Source organism: Momordica charantia, assembly GCF_013281855.1.
Source record: "Momordica charantia cultivar OHB3-1 chromosome 5 unlocalized genomic scaffold, Mcharantia_2.0 BLBB01000005.1, whole genome shotgun sequence".
Classification (NCBI taxonomy): Eukaryota; Viridiplantae; Streptophyta; class Magnoliopsida; order Cucurbitales; family Cucurbitaceae; genus Momordica; species Momordica charantia.
Genome location: NW_028275163.1, coordinates 2483351 through 2509793, shown reverse-complemented (window position 1 = coordinate 2509793; position 26443 = coordinate 2483351). Strand labels below are relative to the sequence as shown.

General features: G+C 33.9%; 5 protein-coding genes and 3 non-coding genes across 10 annotated transcripts; 1 reads left to right on the top strand and 7 right to left on the bottom strand.

Moving 5' to 3' along the window:
* Positions 1 to 50: 50 nt before the first annotated feature.
* DGD2 (digalactosyl diacylglycerol deficient 2) lies at positions 51 to 3754 on the bottom strand. 2 transcript variants are annotated; one of them, XM_022291790.2, is made up of 5 exons: positions 3436 to 3754; positions 2685 to 3048; positions 2046 to 2312; positions 1524 to 1873; positions 51 to 830 (listed from the first exon to the last, which is right to left on the bottom strand). In XM_022291790.2, exons 2-5 carry the CDS (start codon positions 2964 to 2966, stop codon positions 323 to 325), a joined length of 1407 nt encoding a protein of 468 aa, XP_022147482.1. In that variant the 5' UTR covers positions 2967 to 3048; positions 3436 to 3754; the 3' UTR covers positions 51 to 322. The 2 variants fall into 2 exon arrangements, with proteins under 2 accessions (XP_022147482.1, XP_022147483.1); XM_022291791.2 differs by having other exon boundaries at positions 2685 to 3032; positions 3436 to 3753.
* A 2006-nt stretch (positions 3755 to 5760) lies between these two features.
* TRNAS-GCU (transfer RNA serine (anticodon GCU)) lies at positions 5761 to 5842 on the bottom strand. The gene has a single exon. It is a non-coding gene; the product is annotated as a tRNA-Ser (tRNA).
* A 181-nt stretch (positions 5843 to 6023) lies between these two features.
* LOC148211149 (small nucleolar RNA SNORD18) lies at positions 6024 to 6102 on the bottom strand. The gene has a single exon (XR_015791141.1). It is a non-coding gene; the product is annotated as a small nucleolar RNA SNORD18 (small nucleolar RNA).
* Positions 6103 to 6217: 115 nt separating this feature from the next.
* Positions 6218 to 6300, bottom strand: LOC148211148 (small nucleolar RNA Z199). Its single transcript, XR_015791130.1, has one exon. It is a non-coding gene; the product is annotated as a small nucleolar RNA Z199 (small nucleolar RNA).
* A 1626-nt stretch (positions 6301 to 7926) lies between these two features.
* LOC111016347 (Thioesterase superfamily protein) lies at positions 7927 to 10610 on the top strand. Its single transcript, XM_022291720.2, has 3 exons — positions 7927 to 8245; positions 9009 to 9155; positions 10282 to 10610. The coding sequence occupies exons 1-3, from the start codon at positions 7976 to 7978 to the stop codon at positions 10423 to 10425; spliced, it is 561 nt and encodes a 186-aa protein (XP_022147412.1). The 5' UTR covers positions 7927 to 7975; the 3' UTR covers positions 10426 to 10610.
* A 1768-nt stretch (positions 10611 to 12378) lies between these two features.
* CPFTSY (signal recognition particle receptor protein, chloroplast (FTSY)) lies at positions 12379 to 17892 on the bottom strand. The gene is made up of 12 exons (XM_022291719.2): positions 17507 to 17892; positions 17034 to 17138; positions 16407 to 16480; positions 16255 to 16313; positions 15842 to 15879; positions 14963 to 15083; positions 14781 to 14849; positions 14607 to 14689; positions 13864 to 13932; positions 13362 to 13424; positions 13145 to 13273; positions 12379 to 12693 (listed from the first exon to the last, which is right to left on the bottom strand). The coding sequence occupies exons 1-11, from the start codon at positions 17816 to 17818 to the stop codon at positions 13160 to 13162; spliced, it is 1107 nt and encodes a 368-aa protein (XP_022147411.1). The 5' UTR covers positions 17819 to 17892; the 3' UTR covers positions 12379 to 12693; positions 13145 to 13159.
* Positions 17893 to 18606: 714 nt separating this feature from the next.
* LOC111016390 (BON1-associated protein 2) lies at positions 18607 to 19455 on the bottom strand. The gene has a single exon (XM_022291784.2). It carries the CDS (start codon positions 19324 to 19326, stop codon positions 18829 to 18831), a length of 498 nt encoding a protein of 165 aa, XP_022147476.1. The 5' UTR covers positions 19327 to 19455; the 3' UTR covers positions 18607 to 18828.
* A 2620-nt stretch (positions 19456 to 22075) lies between these two features.
* On the bottom strand, positions 22076 to 26361 carry LOC111016249 (Tetratricopeptide repeat (TPR)-like superfamily protein). 2 transcript variants are annotated; one of them, XM_022291560.2, is made up of 3 exons: positions 23388 to 26361; positions 22632 to 22727; positions 22076 to 22534 (listed from the first exon to the last, which is right to left on the bottom strand). In XM_022291560.2, the coding sequence occupies exon 1, from the start codon at positions 26210 to 26212 to the stop codon at positions 23780 to 23782; it is 2433 nt and encodes an 810-aa protein (XP_022147252.1). In that variant the 5' UTR covers positions 26213 to 26361; the 3' UTR covers positions 22076 to 22534; positions 22632 to 22727; positions 23388 to 23779. The 2 variants fall into 2 exon arrangements, with proteins under 2 accessions (XP_022147252.1, XP_087979781.1); XM_088123655.1 differs by lacking the exons at positions 22076 to 22534; positions 22632 to 22727 and adding an exon at positions 22785 to 23090.
* Between the last annotated feature and the right edge of the window lie 82 nt (positions 26362 to 26443).

Here is a 26443-nt window from a genome sequence, read left to right as displayed (position 1 = left end):
AAATGGTATGATAGAGAAATAATATTTTTCCAAAAAAAGCAACGAACAAATAAATCAATAAAGTACAAGAACTTGTTAAAATATTACTGTATTTGATAACATGTTTCATGTTTGGCTAAATCTTATTTTCTCTTCTAATCCTGGTTAATCATTCCTGCTGTTAAACTCTATAACTACCAGTCTCAGCTTCAGACAACAATAGACTGTAAGAATAAGGAGGACAGATGTGGACAATCTTTCAAATTTACAATCCACCTAGAATAGAAAATCTAACATCCTCGGAAAGATTATGAATGGGATCATAAATGATATGGTCAAAATATTACTTTTTCGAACCTCTTTTGCTAGGAGGAGCTAATCCAAGCTCTTTGCACTGCTGTTCATCTGGATACAGGCTCCCGGGGACGGCACCGAACATTCTTCGAGGCCCCTCAAACCCAAGAGTCGCATGATGTATATATGCTGATGCATCTTCAAATTTTCTACTAAGTTGCAGTGATAGAGATAGAAACTTCTTCGAACGATTTTTCTGAGGCTTCCTCATAAGTGGCTGGTCGAGTTCAGAAGCCTTTAAGAAACGTTCTGTTGCAGCCTCCCACGTGAGCTCGTGCCTCTGTGCATCCGTCAGCTGCTCGGGCTCTTCAGTCAGTGCTTTGAAAACTGCTCTAACAAAACCATCACTGTTGTCATAGAGCATGCAGTTTGGAAATTGCCTGAAGAACTCATTTGAGGGATGATCAGCACATACAACAAATTTGCCCATAGCCAATGCTTCAGCTGTGGTAGTGCAAACAACGTCTGTGGTGCTTGGATTCAGAAAGACTTTGTAACTGAAAAAGAAAGAAAGAAAAATTAAAACCATCCAATGGACACACTATTTAGACCAACAGAGAAAAAAAACTGAGCCTCGACCTTCTTTCGAGACAATTCACAGTTCTAATGCCCCCCACAATGTTAGTTCCAGTAAATCACTAGCCATAACTGTTAAAAATCAATGATTAAGGAAGCTGAAAAAAGTTATCACTTCTAGATGAGCAGTAATGAGGCAAACCTACCAAATCACAAACCAGTGCTTATGAGCAATCAGGTCAGATTTATTTGAAGGAAGAATCCTACCCCATCCTGCTTTTTTCCCGTCCACTTTAGTTCAGTCGTTTTTACTCTATATTCAGTCAGGGTAAGGCAATCAAATGGTTGGAGCAATTATCATCAATTTAAAGTTTTAAACTAAAAAAAAAAGTTTTAAAATCAAGAATCAACCATAAAAGATCAAAGGTAATAAATGATTCAATCAGTTCCTTTATACATTCCACAATATTAGTTCGTAAGATACTGCAGTAGTCAACAGTTCCCTTGAGCTTTTCTTTATTTTATTTTATTTCGTTTTCTGTCAGCAAATCATGAAGCAAAATTTCCAATAATATCACCAGCGACATTGAATATTGTTACAAATGATTGAACGGATTAATTCCTTTATCCTCTAGGTAGAGGACATGAAAATAGCTAGAAGTGGTTATACATACTCATGGAAGATAGGATCGGTGTGATCACGACCGGCGTGGACTCTAACAGATAATTCCAGGTCTTCAGTAGCTTTCTGGACTTGGTCAGCATCCTCTCCGTTTCCAAATAAATCAATCTCAAGCCCAGCTAAATCCTTTTGGTAATCGCTAAGAAGTTTAAGCAGCTCCCTGTAGCCCTTGCTCCATATCATCTTCCCTATATAATAGGCACCTTTGCCAAAAACTTGCTCCCCATTTTGTAATTGTTCCATCTTCTTCGTACCTATCTCGAGGAATTTGGGATTGACTCCATGAACATTGCAGATAATGGACTTTGGATAATCCTGGGTGGCAGCAGATAACCTAATCACCTGAAAGCTTATACAAGAATTGATGAATAAGCCATCCAGTTACGATGGTGAAAACAAATTAATTCAACTTACTTATTTTCTAGGAAAAAGTCAACTGGAATAAGAATGAAAAAATGATCACAATGAACCCAATTTGGATTATTTCATTGGAAGTAACATATAGCACAAATACCTTGTGGCAATAGATATGAACGACCCATCTATTTATATATTCAAGAAGAAAAGCTTCAAGTGCCCCATTCTTCTCCCGTTTAACATATTCCAAATAGTTGGTATGTATAATTCCTATGACCAATTTAAATTTATTTTTCCATCTCCTTCCATGATGATACCATGTTAGATGCTCAGGCTCCTCGAGGATTGCGATATCTGATTCGTCATCAGGGATAATTTCTGAAATATCACCAACGGGGAGAATGCTCCTTTTATCCACGGAGAACTGCATAATTAAGTGAAACCTTAGTGCGTTAAACACCAAAAAATGTAAAAAGAGCAGGATAGGGAATGAATTAGAATTTCATGCTTATGTGAAAAACAACGCGAGCAAAGAAAAACTGAAAAGAAACACAGGCAAGAGGACTGTTGGACCATAACCAGTCTTAAGGCCAAACAAGTACACAGAATGATAATTGCAAATGAATCAAGTGAAATATTGAGTTGGCTTATGAGTACAAGAACAGAAAGCAGCACACGTCATGAATCCAGAAATGAAAAAGCCAAAAATACTTAGTCCCGAGGCCTGGCCACACAAAAAAAAAAAATCATGTGTCGTGTCTAAGATGAGGGTTAGAATTAATCATGCTACAGATACCTTCCCGGGATAAAATTGGAGGCTGAAATTGAACTTTGACCCTGTTCTTTCTTCTAGCCATTTCCGAATGTATTTCTCCTGCTGCGAGGGTAGGATGAATGTTGTGCTGCTGGGATATACAAGTTCCTGATCCCTTAAAGATAGCCAAGGAACCACCAGTGTGACCCTTCTATACCCACCAATTGAAAGATAGGCAGCACGAAATAGAGGGTTCACTGCAGTTCCAGTCATCCATGGAAGACTGGCAGTGGTAAAAATTGCAATATGTTGCTTCCTATCCATCCCCTTCTCAGATATGAACACAAAAAATGACCATCATTGTAATCTCTTTCCGAAATTTATTGACACCTGATAATCGAGGAACCTGATTCTCAATTAGAATATTTTAGGTTTCAGCCACACATTTGTCCAAATAAATGTTAAAAATAATCAAATTCACGACCAACCTTTATCAAATATCTATTATGCACATTTCCCCTCTTAAATTTCATAGGAAAGAATTATGAGATAAAACCTAACAATCTAGCTTCAATAACCTAAGATACAAACATTGCTTCGAGTTGAAAACAAATAACTCCGTTTCCAATTCAATTCAATCTTCGTATTCGTAGCCACGTGCATTGTTCTAAACATAAATTACGTTTTCTCATTCCTACACAGAATTCCTTTATACCGGCCAAATGCACATTGAATCATGCAGATTTCATATACTATCAATGAATGATGATATGAGAGAGTGAGAGAGATATACCGATGATTGAAACTTGGGCGTCAGCAGAGTTCACAGTAATATTGAGCAGAAAACGGAAGAAAACATGAAATCGGGGAGTTCAAATCAACGAAGATGATGATAATATGGGTTCTCCAATAATCTCGAGGTTATGTTAGGGGGAGGGAGAGAATGAGCAGAAGCAGAAGCAGGGAAAAGCCATGGATGGAGGGAGAGGAGAGAGGAAATCCAGCGCCAACCAGCAAAGCGAGATAGAGGAGAGAGACAAAAAAAGAGGGGGAATATTCGACCAATTGCCGTTGGAGGATGCATTTCTGCAAATGGAAGCAAAGCCTCGACGACGTCGTTCCCTGCTGAGTTGTGAAGTTCAATTTCTTTTTTCTTGGCGTTGCTTGGACAGTTGGATGTTGTGTTACAAGTTTAGAACCAGTATAAATTTTAACATTAACATGAAAGCTAAATTAATATTTTCTTAGTATTATAAAAAAAAATCAAAATATGAAAAATATCATTTGGCATACCTTTTTCTTATTTACAATTCACATGCACCTATTATTAAAATAAGAATAATGTGTTGGAAATGGTCGGGTAGCTAAGTTGGTAAAAAATCCTCAATTCAAATCTAATTATTGGATTTGTATGGATACATCAAGCATAGCGTTAATTGGTATATACCTCCAACATGTTGTACTTTAAAAAAATATATATTTTTTATCATTAGACATAATATTAATACTAATCCTTTTAAATTTATTTATAAACAGTGAAATGCTTATTAATTTTTTTTAGTAGGAAAGATTTATTTGTTAATTTAAATACTTTATACAATTTTGTTCTTTTTTGTGATTCTTGTAGTTGAGATCATGTTATTTATATTGCAAACATTTGAAACTTTATTTAGGATTGTTTTCGCATAATAAAATTTTAACACAAAAAGTATTTTGTTGCTTTTCTTTATTATTTTTTAACTGATCCTGATTTTTTTAGTTCATAAAATAATGTGGGATATTTAATCTAATAAATAGTGAGATTTATTTGTCACAATTTTAAAATAAATATATTTTTTTAATACAATATGTGGGAAAAAATAAATTGATTTGTCTTTCGATATTATATTTTAATTGGTACATCACCAAGAAAATATTTAAGTTAACTAATTCACCTTGGTTGTGTTTCATACATTCATACAACCTTTACATAAACAATTCTTAAAAAAAAATAACATTTTATTTTCAATTTGAACTAATAAGAAAATGTCATTTATTATTGCTCTCTGACACTTTATTCTCATAAAGTATATGTTGCAAATGTGAGATAGAAATCATGTCTAAAAAAACCGTAAAAATTGCTAATATCTAAAATCTGCATTATTATCATCATTTTAATGAAAAGTTGAGGTTATTTACAAGTAGTTTCAAATATTTAATTGTAAAATGAAAATTTTAAAAATACAAGAATATAACTGAAATTAATTCCAAATATGGGATATTTTCTATAATTTTAACTTTTTTATATTTTAAAAATACACATCAAATTGGCAAAAATACAAATGAAGTGAACATATTGGTTACGATAACTAAATTTAGTAATTAATAAATGAAATTTTAGTACTCTAATCACTAAACTCTATACTAAAGTTTCTGAGTTCTTTTCCCTTTTAAAGGTTAAATAATCAACATTTTAAAGATTTAAATTTTCTTTAAATTATACTCATATGCAAAGATAAATAACCTATTTCATTATTTTAGATTAGAAAACTATATAAGCTTCGATACCATATAGATATCAAAATAATTCTATAGCATGATTTCCGCCCCACATTTGTAACATCCATCTTACAAGAAAAAATCACGTTCACGTCATAGATCAAAGAACACAAAAAGATTGTTTTGTATAACTTTTAATCAATCATAGATTTACATATTACATTTAAATATAATTTTATAATATATACAATTTTTATATATTACGTTCTAATAATTTTTATAAATCATAGATTTATATCTTACATTTAAACATAATATCATATTAAACAATATAATTTCTTAATTCATTTAATTTATAAATTTTCCTAAAATCTATATTAATTATAGAAGTAAAAAAATCAATAGAAATCAATGGATATATATTTTCTGTTAATTTTCTAACAATACCATAGAAACCATCTTACTACACCGTATTTTGTTTTCTAATTAAATAATGTAAAAATACTATTAAAAAAATCACGTAATGATGGTTAAAACTAAAATTAATAGTTAATTTACTTTTTAACTAATTGAGATCAAAATTTATTACGAAATTACAATGAAAGAAATCAGAAAGAGGAGAAAAAAAAAATGCAATTTTCGTCGCCTGAGAGATTCGAACTCTCGCGGGGAAACCCCATGTACTTAGCAGGCACACGCCTTAACCACTCGGCCAAAGCGACGATTTGTTAGCAAAAACAATGCATTCTAAAAAATCCAAATCAAAATCCAAATTTCTTGAAGCTTTACCCTAATCTTTGAAAATGCAGAATCCAAAGTTCAACCATGCAATGCGAAACGGATAGAAAAGTCGAAAAATTCAAATCAAGATTAGGAAAGTGAAACAGAATCATGGAAGTTGGAGAGATCAGAGTGTGCTAATATGGTAATTCAGTCACGGTTTATTCAGAAACACGGACCAATATGTTGCTCATCATATCTCAGCCAAACTTGAACAAGATCAAAGAAAATAACAGAGTAGACCAGAAAGAAGACGATGAGATTCGAAGGAAAAAAAACTGAAAAATTGTTTGAAAAACTGGCGGGACAAAGTTTGAGAGCATCAGAGACTTAAATACGAAAGTAATCACGAAATTCTTCGATCATTTTGTTGCAGTTAATTTTCCTCATCCCCTGCGTATCATACTTTGCCCCGCTACCTAAGAAGAAAACATCAACACAACGACAAATGCTCCAATCAAAGGCGGCGAAACGGCGCCGGAGAGCTTAAACGGCGGGGAGAGAGATGGAGGGAGAGAGAGAAACCATCGAACAAATAGATGAATGCTCTTTGCAGATTAAAGCGGTATTTATAGGATTCTACGAGCGAAACCCTAGAAATTTGTTGGGTTTTGAATATATGGGCTTTCTGATTGGGCTTATTTCATTTCTCTTCTACTGCGCCCATCGTACAAATATATGGGCTTGGCCCAATAATGCAAGCGTAGAGTTCTTTTTTTCTTCCATATATACCCTTATATAGATACTAACTATAAGTCATACACCCAATGATTTATGTTTTTTTTTTCTTTTTTCTTTCTTTGAAAAATTGTACTGACATGAAATAAATATGAATTTATTTCTTTTTTTTTTAAATGTCGAGTTTTAATTGGTCTCGTGAATCTTTTGGTGCTATTTTAGTAATTCTTTTTTTTTCTTTTTAATGAAATGTTATTATTTTCTATTATGCTACTATTGAAATTCGAAATCACCGATAAATTATGCTATAGACTTATGTGAAAATTGAATTTTAAATAGAAACAAACCAACAAAAATAAAAATTATTATAGTTTTGATGCGCATCTTTTATTTCTATCCATAGGGGTGTGTGATTGATTACCTTCTATTTGAAAGAGTTTTGCAGATTACGATGGGTGTTTATCATTCAACTAAATTTATTTTTATTCAGATATTTATTTAAATTTATCAATTAAAATTAATTAATTGTTTTTACTAATTTCCACTAATAAAATTACATTACTTATAGATAATTCATTAACCATACTTTAGTTGATTGAGATAATCCAATAAATATAATTAATTAGTTAATAATTTGAATTAAATACTAATAATTAATAATTAATTACTTAAAATCCATTAATTTATTTTATTGCACCATAATACTTATATTTAATTACCTATCTTTCTAAAAGTTAGAAGGTTTTTTTTAAGGAAAATAATTTCATTATCCAGTTGATCAGAGACAGGTGTATTAACCACTTGAGCTATACTCGATTTTGCAGGGTAAATATATATTTTTTATCAATGCAGTCGCTAATATTTTAAAATTTTCTATTACATGCTCAATACATACATTGATATATATTTTTTTTTTCATCTAAGTTCTCATTGCTACTTAAAGTAAAAAAACAATAGACACAATTATGTGTAATATCAAAATACACTTTATTAATTGAGTTAAAATTACTTACGTAGTAATTTGATGAAATGGATATTATCCTATTTATAAAACTAAAAATTCACTAATTTCACATGATTTTGTATTATTTTATTTTGTTAAAAAAATTTATTATCACAAGTCATATTAAATTGATAGAAATTAAAAATTTAAAATACGTATATTGTTTTTTTTTTTAATATTGAGTGATTATAAGGACTTCGAAGGAAAGAATTCAATACACGAGATGGAATTGAAGCTCTTGAAATATTAGGGACCAAACTGAAAAAATACAATAATAATGGACTAAAACATATATTTACCGTTTTTCTTAATCATATGCTGTATTTAAAAAGGATAAAATGAAAACAAAAATCAGTTGAAGTATTGCAGTTCTACAAGTGGTGCGAAATCGCGGATGGTACTGGGAGGTACAACAATGGCGAAACCTTCTTCAGAAACTCCTTCGCTGATCTTAACGTCGCCGGCGATTCAGATTAAGGATATGTCTGAGGAGGATTTACGTCGAACTATGCTAATGCTCAATGGATTGAGAGACTCCGACCAAATTCCGGACGATTGCAACACCAAGGACTTCCATTCCGACATCTGTCGCCGTCATCTCCGGCAGCTCCGCCTCGAGCGAGGCCGTGCCACATACCTTCTCTCCGCCGAGCCTGCTATTTGCGTAATTTCTTAAATCCTCTTCCAGATTTGTTTTCGCATCGACTTTAGGAGGAGCGATTTTGGATTCGGTTTCTACTATTGCATATACCTTGGTGTCTGATCTGAATCGAAACAATTTATTTGTGAAATTTTGAAATTCGCTGTTTATAGTTGAATTGGCCTGTTTGTTTGACTAGAAAGAATGTTGTCTGATCTAAATCGAAACAAAGGAAACTTGGAAATTCACTGTTTATAATAATAGTGACCTGTTTGTTTGCCGAGAAAATCTGGTGTCTGATTGTGATTCGAATCGAAATAGCATCTATAGGAGCTTGGAAACTCACAATTCATCATCACAGTGATCTGTTTGTTTAGAAAGAGTGTTGTCTGACCTGAATCGAAACTAAGGAACTTGAAATTCACTGTTCGTAATTACAGTGACCTGTTTGATTCAGGAGAAAATGTGGTGTCTGATTGTGATTTTAATCGAAACAGCATCTGTAGGAACTTGAAAACTCGCTATTCATCGTCATAGGATCTGTTTGTTTGCCGAGAAAATGTGGTGCCTGATTTGATTTGAAACAATTATCTATGGGAATTTAAAAACCCACCATTCATCGTCGTAGCGATCTTTTTGTTTGCTGAGAAAATCTGGGTTCTCAGAATTTGTATTATCCGCATCTTTCAGTTTTCGGTCGTGTGGATCCATCTGTCATATGAAATCAAAATAGCACATCAGATTTGTTTGCGTTTACTTTTAACAAAAGATTTCTGTGAAATTTCAGAACATTTATGGCTCTTTACATGGAGGATTTGTTGCTGCGGCTGCTGAGTTCTTATCAATTGCTTGTGCTAGAACTGTGGTGGCGGAAGATAAGGAAATGTTTCTTGGGGAACTGAGCATTTCTTATCTCTCAGGGGCTCCAATAAACGTGAGTAAAATTTAAATTACTGCTTGATTTTGTTTGTTTTGGGGATGGAAGTGGGACAGTTTGTTTCATTTTGGAGGGATCTTGCATGAATTTATGTCACAATGTTTTATAAATGGAGAGTGGTATGCCGCGAGACGAGCTTACTTGAACAAGATCGTCCCGCTTACTTGAATAGGATCTGTTCTATATGTTGTACAATCGTAAGTTCTGTGGGGAGTGATATGTGGTTGTGATACTATTCAGTCTTCTTATGATTTGAGACTCGAGATTCTTCTAGCTTTTGTTGATGAAGAGGTGGATTTAAGGGTTTGCTTGGCTCATGTCCAACTACCTCACTCTTATAGTTTGAAGGAGAATGAAGCGGGAGGATAGCAATTTTCAAATCCTAGATTTTCAAATGGAGAGAGATTAAGAATTAAATGTTTCATTTCAAAAAGAGAGAGTTCGTAACAATGAAGACTCTGTTTGAAGATTAGATAAAGTTACTACTTACTGATATATTGGGTTGTGAGTAATTTCATATATATATATATATATATATATATATATATATATATTATTTTATTATTTAAATCTTTTTTGGTCCAAAAAGATCTCACTCAAGTTATGGGTGGGTTAAGTGATTATGTTTTAAGAAAAATCCTTTTATTTTATCTCATTCTTCTCGATGAAAGAAGAATTTACAGAGAGCTTACAAAGAGTTACAAAAAACTTAGGATCTCTAGTCTAAAAAAGGAAGCTATTTTCTATCAAGATATGGATTAAATCTAGCAACAATGTTGTCTTCTTTTAATTGATTTCTAAATTTGATTGTCATGGTTGGAGTTACGTAATCTTTCAATTTTATCTATTATGTACAAAACGAAAGTTTCATTCTCCGCTTCTATGAGAACTTTTACGAAAATGGAAAAAACCTTCCATTTGCTCCTCTAGGAAAGTTTTATTTTCCCACAATGTGGAATTTGGTAGTGAGTACTGCATGTAGTTTTTGAGCATTCGAGCAGTTTACTTTCTACTTATAGTGCTGCATCTAACCTTTTTCTCGATTTACACTTTTACTGGATTATTACTTGTTCTGTTTTATGGCTTTATTTTCTGATTGGGTGTTGAAATTACATTGATGCAGGCCGAGATTGTAGTAGATGCTTCTATTATAAGGAGTGGAAGAAATTTGACAGTAGTTACTGTAGAGTTCAAACTTCAAGAGACAAAAAAGTTGGCCTACCTTGCTCGCTCAACCCTCTACATCATGCCAGTAGCAAAGTTATAGAAATATTTGGTTCTACACTTATGAAAATTCTGAATCTCTGCAATATTCTTCAACTTAATCTCCTCAGTTTTTGTACAGATTGAATAATCATATCGCATATCTACTTGTGAAGTGAGGGGAATGTATTGCATACTTGATTGGGCTCGTAGAAAGTAGCAATCAGTAATATTTTAATATTTATAGAATACCATGGGGAAATTGACAGATATAACCCAAAAAGCGCTTTTTCTAACTTACTTTTCTAAAATGTCAGGTAAGATGAAATGACTATTATGTCCCGTTCTCATTTTCTTCTCTTTTTCGGTTTCCCTCCTCTCATTTTTTTAGTTTCAATTCTCATCACTGAATTGAGATTCAACTCTAACTTCGGACTTTTGGGTTCGTTGAAATTAAAATGATCATAAATCTCGAACTTGAATCCATATTGCATTTATTTTTTTTATTAATTTAGGTTTGTCAAAATTAAATGGATAAATAATTAAACTAGAATATTACTTGAGATTCATGCAAACTCGCTCTCGCTTGGATTCATGCAAAACTCAAGCAAGTTCAAAAGAAACTTGCTCACGATCAATGCAAAACTCAGACGAGTTTAATGAAAGCTTCCTATTCATGAGCCACTCTACTTTTTTGGAGGGCCAAGATGGGAAGGAACACCCCGACTCCCGCCTTATACCGTAGTCATATTTATTTTATTATCAAACATATATGATTTTTATTTTTAAAAATATAGAAATAGTTAATTGAATATATTTGAAAAAATATTTTAAAGCCAACTATTAAGTAGTTAGGATGGAAAACAACATAATATATAACTAAATAATCCATTACAATAATTTTGAAGAGAAATTTTAGGGTGGAAGACAAAAATAAATTTTCGTTTGTGGCTTTCTGGATTAAAGAATATATGTATCTATTGTGTGTTTCAACTCCACTTCACCTGGTGTACTAAAAAAAACCTCAAAAGGACACAATTTCAATTTTTATTATACTTTTTCTATATCTTTATGTATATATAAAATTGTAATTTTTAGTATTAGTTTTACAATAATTTATAGTATTTATACTAAACAAACTAATATTTGTCCTAAACAAGTTATAAACTTGGAACAAAAACCCACGGACGAACTAAATCAATATGGTGGAATTTGTCGATTATGTCGGATTCAATTTTTGCCCAAAATTTAAGTTGCAAAGTTTACAATACAAAATTGTTAGACAATTAGACCTTAATATCTCACTGTTTGAGGTATTTTTCTCTGAAATTGGAAGTCAATAAGGTGAACTTAAGGAGGACATTAAAGTTGAAACATGGTAACCCCACAACTAAGAGTGAAATGCCAACTACCATTAGCAGCTATGGGGATCGCCCTCTGTGATCTAGAGATCGCTCTTTGTGATCTCAATCGGTTTGGCTGCCACCCGAATGCCCCCCTTCCCCGTAAGACCCTCGAAAAAGATAACCACAGGGCATTCCATATGGAGCAAGTATTGGGGAAATTTTAGTATCATTTTGTTGGGCAAAGAATGGCCTTAGCAGGTACCCTACTCGACAACTGAAGCTTCTTTCACATCCTCAGGAAAAGGTGTAAAAAACCATCAATTGGCTCTAACTTACATTTTTACTCGAGTGGCCCAACTATTATGTTAGCAAGATACATACTGTGTTTTTCTTTGGCTTTATTTTCTTATTGGGTGTAGAAATTACCTTGATGTAGGCAGAGGTTGCAGTAGAAGCTTCTGTAACATGCCAATTGCAAAGTTGTAGAAACCTGTGCTTCCAAATATCTGCAATATTCTTCAGCTTCGTCTCCTGAATTCTAGTTTTGATGATCACCGGAGAATGCATTACATACTTGTATTAATTTGGAAAATATGGCAATAGTAATCAATGAATCATATCGAATTTAACGAATGCAATAAAATATCAAAACAACACAAAAAGGAAGAGGCTTGAAGAAATCACTCATTAACATTGGAAACAAAATAAAAAGTAGCATCCAGGATACAAACAAATAATGGCATCCAAACAAACAATTAATTGTAAATGCCATGGGTTAAACAATTAATTATTTATGTTTGGTTACGAGGGTTCAGCTGGACCTGAGAATGTTGCGAGTAAACCCAGATGTGAGAGAAGCATAGCATTCTACTTGCTCACCCAATAGAATGCCAGGCTGCTTCAAGTTCAAACCACTTCTTAATTTGCACCATGTGCCACTGATGATTCTCGGGGTGCAAAAGTGGGTGGATTTTCAAAGGAGAAATCTGTAATAGCAGAAAACATAAGTAAATAAATAAATGAGCGAAAATCTTTTTAAAAATGGAAAGCTACTCGACTATTTTTAAACATGTCAAATCACCAATAGATCCTTTAAGCCGTTGGGTTAGGATAAATTTAATAATTTCTAGATATCTTTAACACTATCCCTCATTTGTGAACTTGTAAATTTGCACAAGACCCAACAAATGAAGATCAATATTAAATGGGGAGGAAATGATAATATAGGAGTTCGAACATAGAATAGAACCTCCCGCTCTGTTATCATTTTTTAAACATGTAATCACCAATGAACCCAAAAGCTTATGAGTTAGGGTAAATTTAATAATTTCTAGATATTTCAACAATTATATTTGTTCATTTACAGAATTGGTCGGCATAAATGGGACCATCTTATATCTTCTTTTAAGGATTGGGAGGGAAGATGTTGATACTGACCATATTGTACACAGATCATAAAAATATGGCATCAACGAAGGCCTCTGGATCAAAAGGCTGAAGATCTTCCAACCCCTCACCAACGCCAACAAACTTTACAGGGATTCCAAGCTCATCGACGACGCTGACCTGAAAAATAAGGATTGCTTCATCAGATGAAAGTTGGCAGAAATCTTCGTTTCGAAGATGTCCTTTGGCTAAGAATTATATGACATACCACACAGCCACCTCTTGCAGAACCATCAAGTTTTGTCAAAATTAAACCGGTAATTCCAACTACCTGTTTACAGAAGCCAACAAGCTTATCAATTGAAACTCACTGACGACTACAAGCAGCTTGTAACATGCACATTCACACCTGTGCTCGTTTGATGTAAATTAAGTTATGGATTCCAAACAGTCCGACGAAAAACTCCATTAGCTATTATATTTTAAAAATACATGCCCCCAGGCAAAAAATTAAACCAATGTCTAGCATATAACACATGAACATAATAATCCACGTGCAGATATTTTACTCAGCAGGCGATGCAAAGTTTTACTTTTGGGATAATCAAGAATGATTATGGCACAAATAAGAATAATTAGTATAGAACTTCTAATACAGATGATCATCTCTCTCTCATATCTACGAAAGAAATTGGCAATATGGCAAGAAATGATTCAATATTCATCATACAAAAGTATTAATCTAGAAGGAAAAGGAAAGTAAAAGTTACATCATTGAACTCCCTTGCTTGTGGTAGCATATTCAAACCAGTAGTCCCATCCAATACTTGCAGGATCTCCTGCAATTATAATGGAACTCTTAATGCAGTACAACGTGATAAAAAGGGTCTAGAAGACGGTGCCTAAGAATTTCATTCAATGATCAGATATCCAACTTTCATAAAATTCTTCATAGCTCCTCGAATTATAAATGTCATGGAAGGCAGCATCGTAAAAGCATGCGTGAAGTAATAAATAAGTTGGAAAATGGAATTCTCGGTGAACTGGGTATATCTGCATCATCGCTAATCATGTCATCTTTAAATAAATTATTTTCCTAATCTAGAAAGCAAGTTTGAATTTAACAGTGTCAACTAACAGCTGAAAGCATTTAAGGAAAAGAGAGAAAAATCCCATAGACAAGGTCAAATTCATCACAATCCCAAGATACCAAAATAAGTTGAATGCATATGCAAGAGTGAAAGTGCAAATTCCTACACCAAAAATATAGGAAAACACAAAACCCTTGGCAGTTGGACTCATTGAAGTCTTGGCAAGTGCATATATGTTCTAACAATAGGCTTCTTTATAGATTAGTTAAAACATCAGTATTTCACTTAATAATGGGTAGTCATGCATAAATATATTGAAGGTAAATTGAATGGTTATGCAGGAAATTACAAATGCCTACAAATGTGACTTTTGAAATTAGAGAAAGTCAACAAGGTATAAGGAGTGAAGCAGTAATACTTACATTAGGTGCCCCTGGAATAACTTTGCCCACAGCTTTCTTACATGATATTAATTCTTCCATCAAACTATAATTTGTATGCAGACCTATGAATGAAACAAAATTCCAGAATTCCATCTATTTAGATGACCCAGCAAAAGAATGCTTACAGTAAACCACTAAATGACATGTACTTACGTCCAGATGTATCACATAAAACAATGTCAAAACCACCTTCTTTTCCTCTCTTTACAGCCTGTGATAGAACTATCAGGGAAACACTTCAAGATGATAAGTTAGCATCTACAGTATAAGATACAAACTTCTCCAGAAATTACAATGTCAAGAAAAACAAACAGAGCATTATAATTACTGCATACCTGAAGATGCTTTGGCATTGTCTCTTTCAGCAACAACAATCTCACATCCAGTTCTATCTGCCCAGATTTCCAGCTGATCGCTAGCAGCTGCTCTAAATGTATCACCAGCTGCCATCAATATCTGGCACAAAAAATTATAATCAGAGAAAGTATTTCCAAGTTCAGCAACCTTACTACAGTTCCATCTTGTAGATTTTTTTCCTTTAATAAGAACCATATTTCCTTTAGTTCCTTCAGTAAGAACCATCTTTCATTTAGAAGAATGAAAAAACAATAAGAAGATGCCACTCAAAAAAACAAGGTCAGACAAGCCCAAAGGAGCTATAAAACAAAACATAGCAATTTCAAAATAGAGCCAACTTCTTGGTAATAAAAAGTTCTGAAAAAAAGAAGAGGAAAGAAATTTCATAATGCTGCAACGCCGTAATAGAAAACGAGTGTCTCTACTGTAAACAAACCCACACTGCTCTCTCTCTCTCTAACCAAAAAATATTGTTTATAAACGAAACATAAAAATCACAAAATAAAGCCTCAATTGTTGGTAAACAAAATTAGAAATCACATAATAGAACCTCAATTGTTAAAATAGAGCCTCTCCAGTAAACAAAACATAGGAACTACAAAATAGAGCCTCAAAATGAGTCTCCCGACTGAACAAACCCACTGCTCTCTCTCTCTCTCTCTGGTCACACGGACAATGAAATTCCAAGCAAGTATTAAACTGAAACTAAAATGTCATTTTTTAGTGAATATTACAGTAAAGAGCCACCTTTAATTTTCCCCAAGTACAAAGCTACTTCAAGAATAATGTTGATAAATACTAAATAGCTTCTTCAAGTGACATCCATTCACCAAGGGAAGAAAGAAGCAACATCTCACCTTGGCCCCTTCGTTTTTCAATCTAAAAGCCAGCTTTCCTGCAACACGGAGTTGTAAATATATTTCTTGGTTTATTGAGCGATAAGAAAACAAATAAATTAATCCAAAGGTAGAAATTGACAGAGAAGTAGATAATTTAATTTTTTTTGCAACACGAGATCTTTTTAAATTCATGAATTTGCTTTATAGGAGTAGTAATAAAGAAATTGCAGCAAACAATGGGGGTTTTCGGTAATAAACCATACTCAGCACACTTTTAAGTTTCAAAGGAAACATACTATTCTCAAGCCACGTGTGTATCAAAGTAAATGCTTTCGAAACTAAGAAGAAACTTTTGCCGAGAAGTTTTTAATCACAAGTAGTGAGGTTTAAACCCAATAGAAAACCCATACCATGTTCACACTAGGTCTTACCAAGAGATGTTGTCTTTCCACCTCCGTTAACACCAACTATCATAATCACAGCCGGTTTCCTGATGCCATCATAAAAAAAGAATCAGCATCAATGTTCGAGATACCATGTCTAGGCTTATAGATTGGGCAAACCAGAAATCATAAAAGCAGACCGGAATCCAAGTTGAAGGTCAGTTTTGCTCCCCTTCCCTGTCAACAACTCCAAAACATTCTTCTTTAACGCGTCCTAGGATCATTTTGATCAATGTATTACAGGTTGGTCAAGCGTCACAGACTATTCAGATAGAAAAAATATAAAATTGGAAACCAGACTTGAAATCTAAAGCATTTTTTTCATTAGATTGCTCGTCATCAACTAATTTACCACTTCAAAAATTAAATCCAAAATTCTTCTTCAATAATCAAAGCAGTACATAAAATTCTTCTTCAACTCACGTTTAAATTAGTATCAAAACCTTCATAATTCAAATTTGTTCCATTCTCTTTAAGGTAGTCTTTCTTAGCAGACTTAAACAAATGGATGAGAGATTTCCATGAATTCGTCAAGTTACCTCTTGCTATGAGATGCACCAGCTAGTGCTTGATTTAACGGAAGATAAATTTCTTAATTATGTGACCAGTGTCTAATTTTCCAAAATGCAACTGAGTTTGAACTCCAAAAAGCAGGATAGATAAATTTCTTACTTCTGCCAGTAGTGCTTGATTTAACGTTGAACGTAATAAAAATAATTAATAATACATAGCACGCAAAGGAGTGAAACAATTAGCGAACTCGTTACCTTTATTTCACTACCCGATTTAAGCTTCCCCGCCAATATATCGTCACGCAAGTTCTCCACAATCTTAATGGTGATCCTTGGCCCGAAATCAGACACCAATAATGCCTAAAAAAAAAATTCACGATTACGATTAATCATAGTTTTCATTGGATAACGAGTGATTTTCCGAAAGGCTTCTGTACTAAAAGAACAACCTATATCAGTACAGAAAGCCAGAAGACAAAAAATTCGAGTCACAGAATTTCTCCATTCTGTAGTTTTTCAAGCGCGGAAACCAAGACCAAAGCACAGTTCATGAAACGTAAACTAAAATCCAATTCCACCTCGTTTCAATCCACATTCTGGAAAAGAAAGCTCAAAGAAAGTTGTGGATTAACTAGGACAGATTTGAGCATAAACAATGCAATAATTTTGGACACTGACTGTTATCCTTGCTGGAACAAAAGAAGAACTAAAAAAAAAAAAAGGCCAACCTCTTCGAGTTCGTCGAGAACTCTATCGGTCTCCGCGAGGTTCCAGTACAGAAGAAGCTCATCAATGACAGCAAGGTTATCTCGAGTCTTTGAGAAGCCAGAGAAGATCTTCTCAACGTCACTTTTGGCCTTCTCCTTGAGCAGCCTGCCAAGCCGAGTGAAGAATCCCGTCTGACCGGCGGAGCATCGGAAACGAGAACGGCAGCGGATTTGTCCGTGAGGAGAGGACTGGAGAGAAGGAGCGATTAAGCTTCGAGACGTAGAATTTGAGAGAAAGGAGAGTTGAGAGAGCGAGAGCGAGGCCGCGGCCATTTTTTTGGAGCTCCGATAACGAGATGTTTTGGAAACCAGATGGATAAACTACTACTTTCAGAAATGTCGCAGAGCGACGTCGTTTGACTGCCTCCTATGATTGATCGTATTCCTTTAGACGTCGTCGTTTCAGTTGGGCCCATTTGGAAATAGGCCCACTATCTCTGAGCGCCCGAGTCCAATCACAAGGCCCAAATTTCAGCTGATGTCAGACGTGTTTTACTTTTTACTTTTTTTCTTTTTCTTTTTGTCTAATAATTAAATCTTCAAAATTTACGTAGTTACAAGAATTAGACTATATCACTAATTTCCTGAAAGTTTTGTTGTTTAATGTAAAATAAGACAAGTTAAAGCTGTGGAATGGAAATTCAAACTTGCAATTTTTTTATCGAAAATAAATTTGAGTTATGTCAAACAAATTGTACAATTACAGGTGTTATGACTGATGATATATGAAACAAAAAAAATATGTTTAACTAATTTAATTTGTATCTTTACAGTAAACAGTGTCCGATGCTAAAATGAATTACGGTTTCTTTCTAGGAATTCGTCCAATAAATTTACCTTTTAACCCAGTGCATAATTCAAAGGTGGGATATGTAATTTATAAATTAGCATAAATACTAATTTAGTCCATCTACTTTAAATTTGAGTTCATTTTAATTTTTTTATTTATATCTGTTATTTGTATTTTTAACTTTTGTTCATTTTAATTTGTGTATTTTGAAAACATCTATCTTGGTTTATGTATTTTTGAAAAAGGATAATTTTAGTTTCTATATGCAAAATTTTGACACAAATGATTGATACAAAACTGTAAATACATCACAATTTAAAAAAATTATTATAGTGTAAAATTGTGATAAAAAGGATAAATAAACAAAAGTTACTTTTTTTTACTCTTTTTTGTTTTAGGATAAAGAAAACAACTTTTAAAAATTGGGCTTACGGCGCCTTTTTAATTCCACGAGGAATTCCTTGAATTCAATTTCATCTGAAAATTAATTCCATCAGGATTTATAAGAGTAAGCATTCCAAAGAGGAACTCCGATCACGACGCCGCCGCCACAATTCCGACCGAATCTCGCCGTCTCCGCCACCGGAACTCCAACTATTGCTTGTGAAGTTATCGCCGATTCCGATTCCGGTACCTTAACCCTCAGCGAAATGTTAATGATTCCATTCCGTTCACCGTTTCCATCTCTCAACCTATAACTCAGTAGATGCAAATAATTTTCCGGCTTGAATCGTCCGAGAAAATCCAACACCGGAACATTCACAGTTCCGACGATCCTGTTCTTCGAAGAAGATCCGCAATGCACCTCGATCGTCAAGAACATTGCATCCTCCGGCATGTCCAACACCAGACATCTGCCGCCTTGTTCGTCAATTTCCGTTCCTCCGCCGCGATCGAATTTCACGGTGGCGAATGTCGCCTTCTTCACTGGCTTCCTGTCGATTCGTAAGTCTTCCGCTGACATTACGGTGATCTCAACAGTCCGCGACATTTTGTGTCGTCGGAGGGAAATTGGAGGAACTTTATAGGCGATTTCCGATTGGAAATTTTGGGGAAAGAAGAACAGTTTACGGGGCCGACGTCAGCATCGTGACGTGTGAAGGGATGACCGACTTCATAACGAAAGTGGTGATTAGTTGTTCAAGAAATTGTTATAAATTATAATTAAATCAATTCATCAATTATTTTGTAGAATAATTAATTAGTCAATTAATATGATTGAAGACATTTAAATTTAAAGATATAAAATGATCCGTAGATTCAAGACCTCTTGATCACAGAAATATATTAATTACCACTGAGTTAAACATATTGACTTAATTAGGCTATATCTATGATGAATATATTTATGTTTAAATTCTCTTGTCGTAAATACTTGCAAAACAAAATCTTATTTTTTTGTTAATAAAAAATAGACCATAAACATTAAATAATTGACAAACATATTTAAATAGAAAGTTGGAAACACATGACAATAATGTCATCAAATAAGTCTTTAAATACTATCAAATGTAACAAGTTATTTGTAAGGAGAACGTAGCCGATGAATTCTATGATATAATATTTTGTATAAATGATATATCACACATTGTATTAATTGAAATTAAAACCTATCATAATTTATTTGTTTCTTTTTTTTTTGCTAAATTTATGTTATTCAGACATCAAATCATCTTCGATCCCTTTTTGTATTAAAAAAAAAATCATCAAACGATTGAATATACATAAAACCAAATTGAAATAAAAAATAGAAAAATGTGGAAATAAAACCTTATCTAGCTATACTCAAATTAAACCTATTTTCAAATTTCACACTACGCAAAATTAAAACAAGATACAATATTTAAAAATTAGACAATGCAAGGTTTCATGAAAAAAAAAAAAAAAAGTCTTTTATTATGCTTTTTGTATGTGCATATTTTAAAAGAATACAAATGGTTGGATGGCGAGATTATATTCTTTAATAGGCAAATAGAATACGAGTTTTTAAAAAAAATGGTAATAAATAATAATATCTGCTTAGACAATCCATATTGTTCCTTCTTTATTTATATTCACTATTCCAACCACCGCATACTTACATGAATGAGTTTAGTTATTAATGAAGACCAATTAAATCGTGCCTTTCCTTAATTTTTTATTTATCATTATTTTATCTGGAGAACGTGATTTTCTCTAATTAAATATAACTTAAATACTATTTCAAGTAAAACAAAAAAAATTAAAGATTAAAGTCGAGCTAAACTCAACTAGTTGATATTTATCTCCGATAAAAAAGTCGTGAGTTAAAATATATACTATATATATATATGTATACATATTAAAGTCGATAGTACATAAATATGGACAAATTTGACCATGAGAATTGAGGTCGAAGAATTTGAGGGGGAAAAAAAATACAAACTTCAATCTTGTCAAATGTTACAAGGTTAATAAACTTACTTTATAACTATGATTTTAGTTGATCTATGTACCTATTTCTGAATCGTAAAAATGAACCAAAAATAAAGTTAAAGCAAGAAGGTATAAGCAACCAGATAACGTTGAGTGTGTACTATTATCAACCAATGAGAATGCGACACACGACAAAACAAATACAATGGTGCTCAGTATTGATTTAACATTCATTCCATCTATTAAAAAATTATATGTTTCTGTCCCTAATGTTGGAGGGTATCTACTGTCTAAAAATATCAATTTAATTCTTTATTTTTGGATAATTTTCTATCATATCCTCTGTATTGGTGTATTGGTGAATACGACAATAAGTCGATGATAAACTTATAACATGATACTTAATGAGTTACTAAAATTTAGATGAAGCATTAAGATGGAAAACAAAGTAGGAAATTTTTGTCAAATTCTTTAAAATTTAATGAAATAAAAAAACGTTTCTACCTAAATTGAGAATAGAACCCAAATATTAGAGACCACAACATAGATTTAGCCTAAAAATGAATTGACTTGGTTAAACTCTTTAAGTGGGTAGTGCCAAGAAGTCACATATTCGTAACAAGTCAAGCTATCCAGCTATCTAAGAATTTTGTATTCTTAGCTTTTGGATTTTATCTTAAAAAAGAGAGAAATTGGATATTAAAAAAAAAAAAGGAAAAAAAGAAAAATTATTGGCACATGAGACACAATAAGCCCAAGTCAACAGAAGTCCATTAAATCAAATGGGTGGTTATGAATTGGTCAAGTTGTGACGTTGCAAGGGATGATAGTAATCTATGACCTAAGAAAAAGCACAAATAGAAAGGAAAAAAAAAATATATATATATATATAAATATATTATTTTTGTCCCTGTACTTCCATCAATTGGTATGGTTCTTTATTCGCTCATTATTTTGACTACAAACAAATTGAATATAACACTAACAAAACCAATTAGTAGATTTTGAGGAAACCAAAAGATTGGTTCAGTAGAGATATATATGCCTTACAGTAGCCGAAAGGCTAGAATCTTCCAAAGCTCTCTCTCGAGAATGTGTATATGTTTTGAAGTGATTTTCGTAACGTTTTATGTTTGCCATTGAATGATGAGTTAACCTACAACATTATAGAAATCAAGGCAAGTCAAAAGAGAGAATGATACAAAAGAAAAAATCAAATATTGTAGGATCAGACGACTACTAGATGAGATTAGTTGATGTGAGCGTAAACTAACCTGGACACTCACGAATATCAAAAAAAAAAAAAACCTGATGTAGGTCACTAATTTAACTTTAAAAGTGTGAAGTATGATAATATGAAGTTCGAATATAGTTGTATTATATATAACGACATGCTTTGTCAACAATTATCTATAATCATTGTAAGGCGACTATAAACATCTATAGCACATGTGAAAAAACAAAAACTTTTCAATTTGGAAATACTACAACTTTGTGGAATACCATAATAGAAATTAACAAAAATATTGATGAGTCGATATTCAGATGTCCTCGGAGGTGATTCCACTAAGCAAAGAGAAGAGCCGTCTCCTCCCGATAGTTAAAACAAATTAGCAGTAGTCACAAAAATGATTGATGATATCACAGAAATGAGTAAGCGTAGAGTCCTCTCCTCCCAGTTGGTAAGGACTTGGGGTCTCTTGATCATATTGGTTTAGAGGTCTCAAGTTCGAACTTTTCGATGAGCTTAATATAAAAAATCATTGATGTCTCTCGAATTTGGGCCTTGGGCGAACACGAGCACCCTGGGTACAAGGAAGCAAAACTCCAACTCTTAGTTATAAAATATATATATATATATATTATATTTGAAACCTGTTCTTCAAAGGTAGGCAATATTACCTGGAGTAAAAGAACAACTTCGGGTAAAATGCCTCCCATCGGAAGAAGTTGTTTAATTACATCTGTACTTATATTGAATGGTATGTTGGAGACTACCTGTAGACAAGAAATTCAAGCAAGGTAATTTAGAACAAAATAGTTCACTTCAAATGGATACAATATCTGGATCATAAACTAAAACATAATTGAGTTTCCCAAACAATGTATTCAAACATGACAAACACTTTATGAACAAAATAAAAACTTGAGAACCATTTCATAACAATAAGATTACAGAAAATGGTTACTGCAGTGGGCATATTCTGACATAAAATAAGCAAATATGAACAGTTAAGAAGCATATCCAGTAGATGTACTTATTTTTTCAGGTTGTGATTTTGAATCTGACAACTCAATACTTTTGAGCAATGACAGCATATGTGAACTCACATGGCATTTAACAAAGTCCTCATTTAGAACCTGCATGTTACAGTAAAATAGTCACGAATACTATCTATATTGTAGGTGTGTGTTTGGCGTTTTGAAGTGTTTATGGAGGACTGAAAGTATTTTTAAAAAAGTTGGTAGTGTTTGATTAAATTTTACAGACAAGGACAGGAGAGGACAACCACGTTATACGTTCCCTTTTACGTATACGACATTGACATGATTACTAATAACGGTGCCAAATATTCCACATGCCATGACCAAATAAACTGAGCTCTTCTACAGACAATTTGGAATTATTCATTGACCTTCATATTATTATGTTATTACCTGTTTGGGAGTCCAGGTTTTTCCTGGGACGTAGAGCGGCCCGGATGGCTGGAGGTCAGGTTCTATTTCTGACTCTCAAAAGCTTCTTCTATCTGGTAGAATTTTCAATTTAGAACAATGAGGGAGACATGGTCAAGTCATGCCCTATCCACTTGAATGGAATTTGTATCTCCTCCATCTAGTAGAGAAGGAAGAGAGTCCAGAAACACCTCTTTTTTTTTACAATACAGAGGATTTAATTCTCGTCATGATCGGGGATATTACGTGCACTGTTCTTATCTTGCTTGATTTGTGCCAATAGGACAACTTTGTGAGGTATCCACAAGGAATCGGTAGTTTTCTTTCCTCAAGGAAGAGTCTCAAAGATACAATAAATCAAGAAGCTGAACACTCTACCAATAGTCTCCACAGGAACATTTTCCCTCTTTGAAGTGATGGAAACAATTTAAATCTCTCAAAATAATATGCCTGCTGAAAACACCAGATATATATTTCATTGCTGAGTGGCAATCCCCACATACCCTGAGATTTTTGAAAATTCGAATGGGTGCTCCTTTTGGGACTGTGAGAAGTCCAAATGCAATAGCCAACTTTTCGCTGTGGAATGCTAGACTACGTTCCTTACCCTCTTCATCCATGTCACGTAATGCGAAGTTCATATCTGGAACGTACCCAGCTTCCTTTATTAAGATCATCATTTCATCAATCTTAGAATATATTTCCACCGTCATAGGGTGGCTTCTATCTTCAGATATAAAAGTATGCACTTGGCTCTTCATTTCAATCCAACTACATCCAGGCTCCTTGTTGATACCCATTGTTTTCATCAATTTTCGAATTTGTGCTACATCTTCCCATCTACCAGCCACAGAGAACATATTGGACAATAAAACATAAGGCAGCGAATTCAAGGGTTCCAACTTAATGAGGTTTCTCCCTGCCCTTTCTCCAAGTTCTAAGTTCCCATGAACCCTACATGCAGAAAGTAATGACTTCCATAAGGTTGCATCGGGTTCAACCTCCATTTGATTTAATAAATCCTCCGCCTCGCTGAGTTTTCCAGCACGTCCCAATAGATCAATCATGCAAGCATAGTGATCAGGAGCTGGCTTTATTCCATAAACTTTTTCCATTGAGTCAAAGTAAGAGCGGCCAGTTTCCACAAGACCTGCATGGCTACAAGCAAATAACAACCCAATAAAAGTAACAGGGTCTGGCTTTATGCCATTAATTATCATCTGATCATAGAAATGAAGAGAGTCCTTCCCTCTCCCATTCTGCGCATAACCAACTATTATGGCAGTCCATGATATGACGTTCCGATTTAGCATTGAATCAAAGACTCTAGTTGCATCTTCTAAACATCCACATTTGGCATACATTGTTACGAGAGAATTCTCTGCAGATAACAATGATCCAACGCTGGTTTTGATAAAATCTGCATGAACTTGTCGACCAAACTCTATAACAGTCAGCTCAGCACAAGCACTAAAAACACAGGCCACTACGAATTGGTCCAGAGCAACCCCTGCAATTCTCATGTCACAAAATAACTTGAGGGCTTTTTCATGGAAACCATTGTGAACATATCCCGTGACCAGGGAGGTCCAAGATATTACATCCTTGTCTGGTATCTTATTGAAAACCTCAAATGCACAACCCAAGTTTCCTTGTTTAGAATACATGTCAACAAGAGCATTGCTCACAGTTCTGCAAGCGTCAAATCCAGTTTTAATAATAAGAGAATGAACAGATTCTCCTTTTTTCAGGTCCCCACAAGAAGCCAAAGAATTCAAAATAGACGGAAATGTGAAATCATCAATTCTCATATCTCGATCATGCATCTTGTGGAACAAAACTAGAGCTTCCTCTGTATATCCCTGTGCCACACACCCAACAATCATTGAATTCCAGCACACAACATCGTCAATTTCCATGATATCTAGGACCATTCTCGCACTATTCAAGTCTCCACATTTAGCATACATATCAACTAATGCACTTTGAACAAATACATTAGCACCAAAACCACTCCAAACAATACATCCATGTACCTGCAGACCAAAAGTATAGGCTGAAATTGCTGCACATGCTGTCAATATGCTGGGAAATGTGAATTGGTTAGAATCTATTCCTAGTATTCTCATCTCCTTAAAACACTGAATTGCCTTCAAACTATCACCATTTTGCGCATAACCAGTGAGCATAGCAGTCCATAGAACATAGTTTCTCCGATCAGGCAACGATAAAAAGAGGTATTCGGCTTCCAGAAGACACTTACACTTGGAATACATGTCAACAAGACCAGTGGCAACAAAGATATTAGCTTCTAGTTGGTTCTTTATTACATAGCAATGAATCATTTTGCCACCATGAAGCAAACCCATGGTTGAACATGCTCTTAAAACACTGCCCAATGTGTATTGACTCGGCTTCTGCCCCTTGCTCCACATTTGGCTGAACAGCCTCAGGCCTTCAACTTCACACCCATGTCGGCAATAACCAGATACGAGGGATGACCAAGTGATAGAATTTTTAGTGGGAGTTTCATGGAAAAGCTTACGAGCTTCAACTAAATTTCCTTTATTAGCATAAGCAGAAATCATAATATTCCATGAATACTTGTCCCGGTGAGGCATTTTATCAAACAACTTACGAGCATCATCAACTCGACCATCTTTAGATAACTCACTTAGAAGCTGATTGGACACAAGATTTGACGAATAATTCACAATGTTGCAGATGTAACGGATAAAAACAGGGTACCTGAAATGAAAATAGCGCTCAGTGAAAGAGTTCGAAGTTTGTAAGTATATATTGAACATAAGTAACTCCTTATTGGCGCCTAGGTTTCTCTATAAATTTGTGGTGAAAAGGGCAAATAAAAGAGAGGGGTGGAAAGAAAGCGGATCGCCGCCGAGAGGGAGAGAGAGAGCGACAGGGAGAGGGAGGGAGGTCGAGGGAACGAGAACGACGGGTATAAAGGATCTCGGTTTTGTTATGTTAAAATAGACCCGACCCGAACCGGTCCAGCTGGATTCTGTTTTAATTTCATA

Excerpts from the sequence above, each read along its gene's own strand:
- LOC111016347 (XM_022291720.2), top strand. The coding sequence starts at position 7,976 with ATGGTACTGGGAGGTACAACAATGGCGAAACCTTCTTCAGAAACTCCT. Across the intron at positions 8,246-9,008 it reads CCGCCGAGCCTGCTATTTGC|AACATTTATGGCTCTTTACA; the intron begins GTAATTTCTTAA and ends GTGAAATTTCAG. Across the intron at positions 9,156-10,281 it reads TCTCAGGGGCTCCAATAAAC|GCCGAGATTGTAGTAGATGC; the intron begins GTGAGTAAAATT and ends ACATTGATGCAG.
- CPFTSY (XM_022291719.2), bottom strand. The coding sequence starts at position 17,818 with ATGGCCGCGGCCTCGCTCTCGCTCTCTCAACTCTCCTTTCTCTCAAAT. Across the intron at positions 14,850-14,962 it reads CAATGCCAAAGCATCTTCAG|TTCTATCACAGGCTGTAAAG; the intron begins GTATGCAGTAAT and ends TTTCCCTGATAG. Across the intron at positions 13,274-13,361 it reads CTGCAAGAGGTGGCTGTGTG|GTCAGCGTCGTCGATGAGCT; the intron begins GTATGTCATATA and ends CTTATTTTTCAG.
- LOC111016390 (XM_022291784.2), bottom strand. The coding sequence starts at position 19,326 with ATGTCGCGGACTGTTGAGATCACCGTAATGTCAGCGGAAGACTTACGA.
- LOC111016249 (XM_022291560.2), bottom strand. The coding sequence starts at position 26,212 with ATGTTCAATATATACTTACAAACTTCGAACTCTTTCACTGAGCGCTAT.
- DGD2 (XM_022291790.2), bottom strand. The coding sequence starts at position 2,966 with ATGGATAGGAAGCAACATATTGCAATTTTTACCACTGCCAGTCTTCCA. Across the intron at positions 2,313-2,684 it reads TCCAATTTTATCCCGGGAAG|TTCTCCGTGGATAAAAGGAG; the intron begins GTATCTGTAGCA and ends TTAATTATGCAG. Across the intron at positions 1,874-2,045 it reads TTCATATCTATTGCCACAAG|GTGATTAGGTTATCTGCTGC; the intron begins GTATTTGTGCTA and ends ATAAGCTTTCAG.